Source organism: Bos mutus, chromosome 13, assembly GCF_027580195.1.
Source record: "Bos mutus isolate GX-2022 chromosome 13, NWIPB_WYAK_1.1, whole genome shotgun sequence".
Taxonomy (NCBI): Eukaryota; Metazoa; Chordata; class Mammalia; order Artiodactyla; family Bovidae; genus Bos; species Bos mutus.
In genome coordinates this window covers 36,672,118-36,685,759 of record NC_091629.1, presented here as the reverse complement: position 1 = coordinate 36,685,759, position 13,642 = coordinate 36,672,118, and the positions used below count along the sequence as shown (strand labels likewise).

The 13,642-nt window shown below is 37.4% G+C and overlaps 1 protein-coding gene across 5 annotated transcripts in view; it reads left to right on the top strand.

Moving 5' to 3' along the window:
- The window catches only part of PTPRA (protein tyrosine phosphatase receptor type A), a 176,351-nt gene that overhangs the window by 109,271 nt on the left and 53,438 nt on the right, over positions 1 to 13,642 (top strand). For 3 of the 5 annotated variants that reach the window (XM_070381318.1, XM_070381316.1, XM_070381314.1), the window contains 2 exons: positions 118 to 456; positions 7,404 to 7,430. In XM_070381318.1, the coding sequence (XP_070237419.1) occupies positions 118 to 456; positions 7,404 to 7,430 (366 nt within the window). Of the gene's footprint in view, positions 1 to 117; positions 457 to 7,403; positions 7,431 to 13,642 lie in introns of those variants that run through there. The other 2 variants (XM_070381317.1, XM_070381319.1) reach the window with 2 other exon arrangements.

Genomic DNA, 13,642 nt, shown 5'->3' with positions numbered 1-13,642 from the left:
TGTGTCTATTGGTCTCCAAGTGTTTGAGGTGTAGTAGGGCTTGCTGCTTTGTGTCTCATAACTTTTGAGATCTCAATTCTTTGTGTGATGTTTTCTTGGTTTTTTTGGTTTTTGTAGTTTCACCTTCAGTAGGCGTTACAAGATCTGTGAAAGCATCTACAACAGAATCACTTAAAGAAGAGACCAAAACTTCAAATCCTATTCCTTCAGTAACTTCTTCCTTGACACCAACATTCAGCCCAAATCTAACTCTGGGACCTGTATATGTAACCACTGTCAATTCTTCAGACTCTGACAATGGAACCACAAGAACAGTAAGCACCAATTCTGTAGTCACTACAATTTCACCAAATGGAACATGGCTTCCAGATAACCAGTTCACAGATACCAGAACAGAACCTTGGGAGGGGAATGCCAGCACTGCAGCAACCACTCCAGAAACTTTTCCTCCTTCAGGTACTAGAGATGGTTTCTGTTTGTTCTTTCTTTGGCTCTTTGAGTTTATTCACCCTTTTATTGTTATTGTTTGTGTTTTCTAGCCATGAAATTTCTTGAAATAAGTAAAATTGCCCAAGCAAAGTAATGAAACCTAGATATAGGGGATTCTCAAGAATATCAGGTTAACATAGAATTAAGAGCAAAGAAGATAGGGGACTTCCCTGGTCATCCAGTGGTTAAGACTCCATTCTTCCAGCGCAGGAGGCACAAGTTTGATCCCTGTTCGGGAAACGGAGATCCAGCACACTGCATGGTATGGTCAAAAAAAAAGGAGGAAAGAAGGTAGATCCTGGAGGATATTCTGCTTTGCATGGAATCCTGGTTAGATTAGGGACGATTAATATTTCAAGATAGAGAAGAAGATAGAAAGAGAATAGGTAATTGATGATGCTAGAAACTGAGGTTGAAAGGAAAGTATAATTGAATAATAGGATTAGCCTTGAAAAGAAAGGAATCCCTGGAGACCATGGGAGGGAGAATGGGCCTTATCTGTAACAGTTAGGTAAGAGTGGAAGGTCTGTGGCCAGGAGTAGAATTATTAAGAGAAGATCAGGAAAAGCAGTTAAGTTACAGTACCAGTTTGTTGAAGGACTGAACCCAACCCACTTCTCCTTGAGTCAATCACTGAAGTGGAAGTGGCTTTGAAGATAGAATCAGAGACCTGAGTACGAGACCATGTAGGGTAGGGCAAATTTCCAAGGATTGGGAAGGTCCCTCTTAGGGCTTCTATGAGTAGTAAAAGGAAATAATTATTCCTTGACAGCTGTATAATTGTCATTCCTTTTCTAGCAAAAATCAGTTACTCTTCTTTGGTCTCATCCCCTTGGCTCATATTTTTCACTTGTTAGATGGTGAGTGCCCCTGGGTGGCATCACATATGGCTCATGAACTGAGTGTCATTTGCTGATGACATCTCTTAGCTAGACCTTACAACTCAGACCCTGCACCTGCCAGCTTTAATCCCATATTTTCCACTTGAGTTTGAATCCTAACTCTGCTGTACCCTAGCTGTGTGACAATAGGCAAGTTTATTTAACCTCTCTACCTCAGTTTTGTCATCAGTATATAAGAATGAATGATGTTGATAGTACTTAATTCATGAAGGAGCTGTTAGCATTAAACAGGTTATTATGGGTAAAGCATTTATAGTGGGACCTGCATGTGGTAAGCACTAATTTTAAGTGTTAGGCATTGTACTAAGAGTGTTATAGAAGTAATTCATATGAAGTATCCTATGGATTCTGTTACGTTGGTTCTGTTTTATGTTTTATAGGTGAAGGAGTTTTACTGTGTTTTTCAAAGTACAAATCATGACTGATTCATGAAATCAGTTTAGTGGGCCACTACAAATCTGTGTGTGTGTGTATTGTCCTTTTCAACTTTTATTCTTTTCCTGTTAACTTATTTTATAGAACTTCTGTTCAAGTTATACACAAACATATACTAAGTAATGGTATAAAAATGTATTTCTTTCTGTAAATTATGGCCATTGCTTAGAGAGGAAAAACAAAACTTGTGCAAGCTGAATTAGTAAATGGAAAAGGTGAGACTGTCACTAACTTCACAGCCTATGTTTTTGTTGTTTTCTGGCTGTGCTGTGTCTTCTTTCTCTAGTTGTGGTGCACAGGCTCTAGAGCACATGGGCTCAGTAGTGGTGGCTCACGGGCTTAATTGCCCCACAGCATGTGGAATCTTAGTTCCCCGATCAGGGATGGAACATACATCCCCTACATTGGAAGGTAGATTCTTAACCACTGAACCACCAAGGAAGTCCCACGGCTTATGTTCTTAACTTATGTTCTGTTCTGTCTTTCATTTAATAATCTGTGAGATGACCAGTGGTAATTATCTCTTTTTTTAGTAGATGTTTGATGTAAGACCTTAGAGGTTAAATAATTTGCTTTAGATCTGAAGGCTGTCAGGTAGTGAATTAGGCCTGTTTCTCACTTCAGTAATCTTTGCACACTGCTACTGAGTTTTCTGTAATCTGCTGTAGGTCCAAATTATGCCATAGCTGAGAAGCCAGTTATTGAACAGTTAACACATTTCATATCTCAGAGGAAGTTGAGACTGTATTTCACTGGTGACTGTTATTCAAGATAATAAAAGGAAAACTTTATGGCACATCAGGATGTTACATTCTGTAACCCCACATCCTCCTCATTTACCACCATTTTACCAATCCCCCCATAATTGTTACATCATAACTTCTGTAATACTGTTCCCTGCTGAGCTGTGGGTATAATGTGAAATTGCCTTTTATTTGTTTGTTTAGTTTTCTATTTACTGTTGATGGCCAGTTCTTCCTGTATTTTCCATAGCTTCATAATACAGTTTTCCATAAAGTCAGACTTACTAGATAATCTGTTATTTCTTTTTTACATGTCTAAAAATATCTTCAGGGGTATGTATAGAATTTGAGGAAATACTTTTTTCCCTAGAATTTTTAAAGCATTGTCCTGACTTCTAATTTGTAGGCTTGGAGAATTGTACTGCTGTCTTGATTCCTAATTGTTTGTGTGTTTTTAAAGATCTACTCTTCATCACTGGTGTCTTGAAATCTCATAGAAATGGATCTTGATGTGGGTCTTTTTCTTCCGTTCATTATTTTGGGATAGGACCTTTGGAGTTTTTGTCCTTTGGTTCTGAAAAATTTTCTTATATCTGTTCAGAAATGTTCTTCCCCCTTCCATTTTCTCTGTCTTGTTCTAAAAATCCTTATTATTTGGATATTGGACTTACCCTGGATTAATTTTTTAATCTTAATTTTTCTTTCCTATTGACCTTTGAGTTTTTTCTTTTTTAAAATAAGCATACATACATACTTAAACATACCTTTTTTCTTCCATTTATAACACAGATAATAAATGTACTGTGTATATTTCTTCACCTTACTTCTTCTCAATTAGCCTGTCATACTTTTTCTATGTTATAGTAAGGAGCTGCCTCGTTGTATGGCTTTACTTTGATATATTTATCCAGTCTGCCATATCGGCCATCATTCAGGCTGATTTTACACTTACTGACAATAGTCTTGGGAGAATATAGGTTGAATAAGTTATTTTTAGTGCACATTTATAAATTTAAATTGAATATTGTGAGATCTCCCTCTATTAAGCTGTGTGTCAGAATGCCTGTTTTCCTACATTTTCTTCAGAGCAATAAATTATCAAACACCTGGATCTATGTCAGACTGACAGGTGAAAATTAGTATCTCAGTGTGACTTGAATTTGCATTTTACTGAGTGAGGTTGCGCATCTTTCCATATTTAGAAGGATCATTTATATTTCCTTCTTTCTTTTCTTTTTTTGAGAAAACTCTGTTGCTATCCTTTACCCATTTTTTTTATTAATGTGTCAGGCTTATCACTAGTTTCTGGTTCCAGCCTTGGGAAGGCGGAACAGAGGAAATAGTACAATTTCTTTTCCAGAGGATGTGACCCAACTCATTTATAGAAGGTCTTTGATGTTAGGGAAATTAGCCCTATAATAAGATTGCAGTTATTTCCCCTAGTTGTTCATCTAACTTTTCTTCATTGTAGAAACTGTTACTATCAGCTATTAATTTTTTTAATTAAAAACTTACCGGTTTGTGGGATTTCTCTAGCTGTCCAGTGATTAAAATTCTACACTGCCGCTGCAGGAGACGCAGGTTCAATCCTGAATCAAGAAACCAGGATCCTGCATGCTGCGCAGTGGAAAAAAATGGATTTGTGTTAACTAAATGTGTTCTAGGTATTAGATCATATATAAAAAGCCATTCCTTACACCAATATTATAAAATAATTGTCTTATGTTTTTCTTTTACACTGTTACAGTTTTTTTCTTCTGTATGTGTGCATGTGCTTGTATGTGCCTGCACTAAAATCTTTGATCCATCTGGAATTTTTTCTGATGTAAAGTGTGAACTGTGGACTTCATAAAATACTTAATATCTGATAAAGTGAGTCATCCCTTGTTAATCTTATTTTTCAGAATTTTGCTAGTAGTTCTTGATTATTTTCTTCATGAACATTAGAATCAACTTATTGTATAGCTGGAAAAAGTTCTTATTGATCATGTTAAGTTGTTTTTTTTTTTTGGGCTTTTTTTTTTTTTTTTTTTTAATTTTGTTCCCCATCCTGAACCCTCCTCCCTCCTCCCTCCCCATACCATCCCTCTGGGTCGTCCCAGTGCACCAGCCCCAAGCATCCAGCATCGTGCATTGAACCTGGACTGGCATCTCGTTTCATACATGACATGTCACATGTTTCAATGCCATTCTCCCAAATCTTCCCACCCTCTCCCTCTCCCACAGAGTCCATAAGCCTGTTCTATACATCAGTGTCTCTTTTGCTGTCTCGTATACAGGGTTATCGTTACCATCTTTCTAAATTTCATATATATGCGTTAGTATACTGTATTGGTGTTTTTCCTTCTGGCTTACTTCACTCTGTATAATTGGCTTCAGTTTCATCCACCTCATTAGAACTGATTCAAATGTATTCTTTTTAATGGCTGAGTAATACTCCATTGTGTATATGTACCACAGCTTTCTTATCCATTCATCTGCTGATGGACATCTAGGTTGCTTCCATGTCCTGGCTATTATAAACAGTTCTGCGATGAACATTGGGGTACACGTGTCTCTTGCCCTTCTGGTTTCCTCAGTGTGTATGCCCAACAGTGGGATTGCTGGATCATAAGGCAGCTCTATTTCCAGTTTTTTAAGGAATCTCCACACTGTTCTCCATAGTGGCTGTACTAGTTTGCATTCCCACCAACAGTGTAAGAGGGTTCCCTTTTCTCCACACCCTCTCCAGCATTTATTATTTGTAGACTTTTTAGATTAACAGGGACAGTTGATATCTTTAATTTTTCCTATCTAAGAATGCTATATATTCCATTTGCTGAAGTCTTTTATTTTGTATTTCTTGGAAGTATTTTAAAATTTTTACCACTTGTGTGGCACATGTTTTATTCAGTTTATTTCTAGATATTTATCGATTCATTCCTGTTTTAAAGAATATTTATGTTAAGAAAGGGTGTTAAATTTTGCCAGTTGCCTGCTCAGCATCAATGAGCAAGATCTGTATGGTTTTTTCTATTATGTGCTACAGTATATCATATTAATTGATTTCCTGATTTTCAACTATTTACATTCCTGCACAAACAGCTCCACTTGGTCTTATATTTTTCTTGACTGAAGTGTTGTGATTTATTTGCTATTTTCTATTGTAAATTTTTCCAAGTTTTTTCTAAGTGAGATTGGTATATGTGTTTCCTTTGTAGGTAGCTAGTTTTGATAAGTTTTATTAGTCGATGTTTTGCTTTGCTTTATGAAAATAATTGAAGTTCACTTAAATTTTTCATTTTGTTCAGGTTTTCAAAATTACTTAAATAGATTTGAGAAAAAGTCTTAGAGTTAATTTCTTACATCCCTATGAGTATTTTATATATTTAAGTCCTTTTTCCTGTTTAGGTTGACTAACCTATTTCATCGTTTATTGCTTTTTCCTTCTCAGAAATCTGCAATAAATATTGTATATTTTATTAGTTCTGTCATTTTTCAGTTTTTATTTCATTAATTTCTCTTTTATTCTTTTCCTGCTTTTCTTAGATTTATTTTACACTTTTTCTATCTTCCCTAATTGAATGCTTCATTGGTTTGTTTTCATTCTTAATTAATATGTATGTAATGCTGTGAATTTTTTATAAACACAGCTTTAGGCATAACCCATAAATGCTCCTGTAGGTAGATAGTTAGGGTGTGGTCTAAGCTATTCTGGCAAAGACATACCAAAATTCTTTGGTTACACAAAAATGTCCTTCCCCTGTCACATTCCGTAAGTAGGGGGCTGGGGGGGTGCCTGGTGCTTTGCTTTGTCAGAAACCACGTTTTTCCTTTTTTCTTGTGGCTCTGGCATCCTGACAGTTGCCCTCATCTGCTTGATCAGAAATGGCTCTTATCACTGGATTCTGGTTCCAGCCCCTGGGAAGGGGAAACAGAGAAAATAGCACAATTTATTTTCTAGAGGGTGGAACCCAGAAGTTACTCTTCTCCCTTTTGTTCACATCCTGTTGACTGGAATTCTTCACATGATTATACCTGGAGTATCAGAAATTTAGTCTCTAACTGGACAGCTTTGCGCTCACCTAAAAAGGAGGGATGTTCTTTACTAAGGGCAAGAAGAGGAAGAGACTAATTGATATTGGGGGAAAGGTGGTAGATTACTGCCACAAATGTGATTTTTTATTTTTTAGATATTTTGCAGTTTAGTTTGTTGTGTTGGTTTATGCCATATAACTGTGAATCAGCCATAAGTATACATATGCCCCCTCCCTCTTGAACTTCCCTTTGCAATTTGGTTTTGATTTTAATTTTCAAGTATTTTCCTACTTTGTTAATTTCTAGTTTTACTGCATCATGATAAAAGAATGTTGTCTGTGCTGTTTCTCCTATGAGGCATTTATAAAAGCTTGTGGATATTCCATAAGCCTTTGAAAAAGTTTTCTCTGTTAATATATAGAGTTTGATTTATGCCATTTAGATTTCATTATCTGTTATCATTTAGGTCTTTTATATTTTTAACTTAATTTTGCCCTGATGCATTTTGATGGCCTAAAAGGACATAAAGACCACAAGAACCATTGTGTTTATATTACTCTTTGCATTCTTGTACATTTTATGAACATTAATGCTGTGTTGTTTTTGTCCTCAGGGAGAAGGCCAGATCATTGATAAAAGTTTAATGAATCTGGGCAGTCTTATTTCCCAGTTGTTTGCGGGTGCCTCATTCTAGCTCCAGCATATACAAGGGAAAAGTATCCATATTCCTAGAGCTTATTTTGACTTACATTAGGTTGAATAATAATGCTTTTCTTTAATCTGAGTGAACATTTCTGTTTTTTTACTCACTACACAGGTAATTCTGACTCGAAGGACAGAAGAGGTGAGCCGTTCACCTTATGTCTCTTGTCCTTTTTACAGTATATAATATCTGTTGTGTTTCCTCTGCTCAATCTATGTAACCTTGTGCATCTCTGGCTGTTACGTGTTTATTTTTCCTAAAATTGTTTCCATAATAACCTCATGGAGAAGAGTAACAAACAAATATTCATTGTTTTTAAATGTAGATGTTGTTTTTTCTGTAGCCTATAAAATGTTGGCCTTTTGTCACTTTATATGGATTTTCAGCCCTCTCCTGTAAAGTCGCTATGGCAGAAGATGCTGTGTCAGTGGTCAAAGCAGGACTGTGCAATCCCTGGTTACCAGAGAATAGAATGCATGGATCCTCATGTGTATAAGTGCACATTTTGATTAGGGAATAGTAAGGCTGCCATCATGGAGTAGGAAATGGAAACTCACTCCAGTATTCTTGCCTGGAAAATTCCATGAACAGAGGAACCTAATGGGCTTCATTCAGTCCATGGGTCACAAAGAGTTGGACATGACTGAGCAACTGAGCATGCACACACGAATACCAGTTTAAGGTAGACTATCAAATGGTCTAAGAAATGATCATTTCATTTGTTTGGAAAATATTAATCTATGAAGCAATTTTTCTCATTCTGATTTCCTGTTTATCAAATCAGACTTCTTGAGATTTTTCTGATTCCATTATTTAATCATGCACAGTTTTTCTGCATCAGTAAGCAAACACTTGCATGCTTATGAAGGTCTATTAAGTAGAGAACATTTGAATCAGAAAAGTAGGTAATACTCTGTACAGCAACTATAATTTTTTTTAATATACTAGGAAATAAAAGTAGATATTGTCTGTCTACCACTGTGTTTGGTGAGGAACAGTGAAGTGTTACCATCTTATGTATAGATTTCCCTTGATTTTCCAGCTCTTGCTTTCTTAAACTTGGGAACTTGGTTTGACTAATGCAGTGTCCTTGTTATTCACTTTCAGTTACTGGAGTCTCACTATCAAATGTAGAACTTAATTAGATTTATGTTGCAATATATACTTGAATTTGCTCCCTAAAACTGCTCTTTTAACCAATCTTACAATAAAATCAAAAGTCAAAGTGGTAGGCTTCAAAATTAAACATAAGATCTGTGATTCCTTCCTACTTCCTACTTAGTGTGTATTTTGGTGACTCAAGACGGTTAAGAATCTGCCCACAATGTGGGAGACCTGGGTTTGATCCCCGGGTAGGAAAGATCCCCTGGAGAAGGAAGTAACAACCCACTCCAGTATTCTTGCCTGGAGAATTCCATGGACAGAGGAGCCAGGCAGGCTACACTCCACGGGGTCACAAAGAGTCACACGACCGAGTGACTAACACTTTCACTTTCTTTTCTTACTCTTCAGCCTTTTTCTTGCCCTAGATACTATCCCTGTTTTATCTACCTGACTAATATGGATTTTAATACTCTGATTAAAAAGAAATAAATTAATTATCTAGATTATTGCTAATTGTGACATGCTAAAGGTCCATCTAGTCAAAGCTATGGTGTTTCCAGTAGTCATGTATGGATATGAGAATTGGACCATAAAGAAGACTGAGTGCCAAAGAATGGATGCTTTTGAACTGTGGTATTGGAGAGTCCCTTGGACTGCAAGGAGATCAAACCAGTCCATCCTAAAGGAAATCAGTCCTGAATATTCATTGGAAGGACTAATGCTGAAGCTCTATTACTTTGGCCACCTGAGCCAACTCATTAGAAAAGACCCTTATTCTGGGAAAGATTGAAGGCAGGAAGAGAAGGGAATGACAGAGAATGAGATGGTTAGATGGCCTCACCGACCCAATGGACATGAGTTTGAGCAAGCTCCGAGAGATGGTGAAGGATAGGGAAGCCTGATATCCTGCAGTCTATGGGGTCTCAAAAAGCTGGACATGACTGGGCGACTGAACGACAATGTAATAAATGTTTTAAGTTTAAAAAATAATTTTATGTAACTGCCTTTAACCAAATAGGAAAGTGAAGACGCATATGTAGTCTCAGCCTCATATGTAATGATAATTTACTAGAGCCTATCTTTAGAAGTATTACTATAAATTTTGATATCACATTGTAATTTTAAAGCCAAGTGCTTTTTGACAAATGAGGCTATTGTTTTGAAGCATCTGTATTATGTTGGGTTTGCTAAGCAAATGATGTCTTATGTAGGTGATTAAGGGTTGTAAATTTTTATGCATTGATCTTTGATATGTTTTTGAACAGCAGGAGGGGCATAAAAGAATAAAAAGAAGGGAAGGGAGGCAAGCTGCTTTGCTTCCTTTCTTTCAAAGTTGAAGCTATTTAGTAGGCCAGAAAGTTCCTTCAGTTTTTAAGTAAAAATAAAAGACATATTTTTCATTTTTACCAAGAACTTTACTGATCAACATATTCACTGTTTTGTTCCACTGTCTTCTGCCATTTTTCAGACAGTTTCATAATTCCATCTTGCCCAAACTTTTATCTTTTTGAGCAAGGAACTGTTTCAGGTGCCTTTTACAGTCTTTCAGGGAATTGAAATTTCTTCCGTTAAGAGAATTTTGTAAAGACCAAAATAAATGGAAATCTGAAGGAGCAATGTCTGGTGAACACGGTAGATGAATCAGAACTTCCCAGCCAAGCTGTAACAGTTTTAGCCATCAAAGAAACATGTGGTCTTGTGTTATCCTGATGGAAGATTTTGCATTTTCTGTTGGCTAATTCCAGACGTTTTTTGTTGAGTGCTGCGTTCAGTTGGTCTAATCTGAAGCAATACTTATTGGAATTAATTGTTTTTCTGGAAGGAGCTCCTAATGGAGAACTCCCTTCCAGTCCACCATGTACCCACATTACGTTGTTTGGATGAAGACCAGCCTTTGGTGTGATTGGTCGTGGTTCATTTCACTTGCACCACAGTCACTTCCGTTCCACATTATTGTACAGTATCCACTTTCCATCACTTGTCACAATTTGTTTTAAAAACGGAACATTTTCATTACGTTTCAGTAGAGAATCACATGTGAATATACAGTCAAGGTTTTTTTCCGCTTAACTTATGTGGAACCCAAACATCAGAGCAATTAGCATAACCAAGCTGGTGCAGATGATTTTCCACACTTGATTTGGATATTTTGACTATGTCAGCTATCTTCCATGTGGTGTAACGTTATGTCTCTTGATCGCTATCAACTTCAACTGGTCTACTTGACTGTCAAGCATCGTCCATTGAGAAATCTCCAACATGAAACCTTGCAAACCACTTTCGACATGTTTGATCAGTCACAGCACCTTCTCCAAACACTGCACAAATCTTTTTTTGCATTTCAGCGGCATTTTTACCTTTCTTGAAATAATAAGTATAATATGTTGAAAATGTTGCTTTTTTCCTTCCGTCTTTAGTTATTAAAATAGCTACACAAAAATTCACCAATTTTGATATTAAAAGAAAAATACATACTGACATGATAGCTGTCACAATAGTCTTAACAAAATTGTTTCGAATGAAGTTAAAGACAACTGAGCACTACTAAAGCCATCTTACCAAAAAAACCAAACAAACTTTTTGGCCAACTCAGTAATTATTTTCTCATGTGTATTTATTAAATGTATTCCAAATTATTTTGGTAGAGCCAGCCTTTTCCTAATTTTGAAAAATACTAAGATTTACCATTTTAACCACATAGTTCAGTGGCATTAAGTACATTCACATTGTTACACAATCATCACTACCATCTGTCCCCCCAGTTTTTTTTTTAATCATCTCAGACTAAAACTCTGTAGTGCATTAAGCAATAACTCCATGTTTCTTCCCCTAGCCCCTGGTAACCATTAATATACTTCCTATCTCTATAAATTTGTCTGTTCTGTGTACCTCATTTAAGTGGATTCACAATATTTGTTGTTTTGTAACAGGCTTTTCTTTTAAAACATTTTCACTGGTGTTAGTTTGTGTGACTGGATGATTTGTGTAATATACAATAATATATTAAGCCTAATTCTAGCATTATCTACCAAAATACAGTGGTCATGAGTATACGCTCCAGTTGTTATTTAGTCATTGCTAGTTTGAGATCCCAATTTTATTAGTTTTGTTCTAGGGGAAGTAGACTCTGAGACAGAGATTTCATGTACCTGTGAGGCAGTGATGGCAGGAGAATTGGGTAGGGGTTGGGAAATAAGATGCCATGATATCAGAGCAAAGGCATTAGTCTGTGTGGGCTCTGGAGCTAGACCATCTGAGTTTGCGTGTTGACTCTACAACTTATGGCAGGGGTGGGGGTAGGTACTTTGTCTTCTTTTGCCATTTGCAAGATAGGATGGGAACAAAATTTCCTCCATAGGGTTGTCGTGAGAAATGAAGTGACGTTAAACCAGTGCTGGGTCGGCATATAGCAGTTGCTCAGCAACTCCTGCTACCGCTGCCACTCTGTTACTGTTACTTAGATGGGTGAGTAAGGGATCAGGAATCTCAGCCATCCAGTCAAAACTGTGGGAACAAGGGTGCTCCACAGTATCCCAAGGCAGGGTTACACTGCAGCTTACTACCACAACTGTCGACATTAGGTCATTCTCTGTCCTGTATCTTTTAAACAAAATTCTGCATAAACTTGTCTCATCTTACTTTTTAACGTGCTGTGTGCTTAGTACTCAGTGTCAACTCTTTGCAACCTCATGGACTGTAGCCCACCAGATTCCATAGTCTATCCATGGGGATTCTCCAGGCAAGAATACTGGAGTGGATTGCCATGCCCTCCTCCAGGGGATCTTCCCAACCCAGGGATCAAACCCAGGTCTCCCGCATTGTAAGTAGATTCTTGACCATCTGAATGTTTTTAAAAGTAGGGTTTTTATATGAAGACCTTATAACTGATATTTGTTAAATAGCAAGAGTACAGGCTAAAACTTTTCTAACCATAAATTATTTTAGATGTAATCATTTATATAACTTGAATTTGTTTTTTTTTTTTTAGATCTGAAATAGTACCCTGTTAGTATTTGTGAAGGAGTTCTGGAACTACAGAGTTCTACAACCAGGCAGGATAAATATTCTGTTGCATCCTAGAGAGAGGCGCCTTTAAGTTTCTCAGCTCTCAGATCAGATCACCTGCTCCCCCTGGCTTTCTCTTTCAGTTCTTTTCTAGAGTTGGAATCTAGAAAGAGATATCTTGATGTAAGTGACATTATTAAGTGAACTTCATTTATAATGGCTTTCTGTTTTGGTGGTTTAGTCACTAAGTCGTGTCTGACTCTTGCCCACCAGGGTCCTCTGTCCATGGAATTTTCCAGGCAAGAATACTGGAGTGGGTTGCAATTTCCTTCTCCAGGGAGTTTTCCTGACCCAGGGATGGAACCCGGATCTCCTACATTGCAGGCAAATTCTTTACTGATGAGCTGCCAGGGAAGCCCAGTGGTTTTCTGAAGCACCTTTAATAATATGTTCACTCAGCACCTATAAGATGCTGAAGATTCTGTGGGCAGGCAGTGTTCCCTGTCTCATGGAAGAAGCATGTGAACACCAAGAATCAGAGTCTGCTCAGCTACATACTATTGGATATACCATACAAAGTGCTATGAGGAGAGCTTAAAAGGCTCACTGTACATGAGGAGTGGGAAGGAGGCACGATGGTGAGTTTTGAGCAGTTTAAATTAATATAGTAACTGAGGAAAATGAGGGCGCATGAGATAGGGTAAAAGCGAGGAGACATGAAAGAGCCAGTCATGTGTTTGAGGAATTGTGCGTGGTTAACTTGCCTGAGGTGGGAAGTGGTAGGAGGTAGCCTTAGTGGTGTGTTAAGCTCAGGGTGTCTCCTGGTGATGTGATGGAAGGAAGGAAGATGGTCAGATTATTGTTTAAGAAAGCTAACTCCAGGGGCCTTAGGGAAGATGGATGAGTAATAGAAATAAAGGCTTCCAAACGGTAATTTGGCCCAAGACAACAGTGACTGGGTTCACCCCAGAGGTTTGGGCACTTGAGGCAACTTGATGACTTCCACTGTTTTTAGAGCACTTTACAACCTACGAAGACGCTCTTAAAACGATGGTGCCTTTGAGAGTTGATAAATATTTGCCAAAAAGTATGAAGACAAGACAAAAAATTGGGCCTTAGGAGTTGAGGCTAGAGGAGTACGAACTTTACTTCACTGATTATGTTGCAGTTGACCAGGGGGTGTCTTAAGACTTTGGATGATTCACTTGTCTACATATGCTCAGTTGCTTCAGTCGTGTCCAACT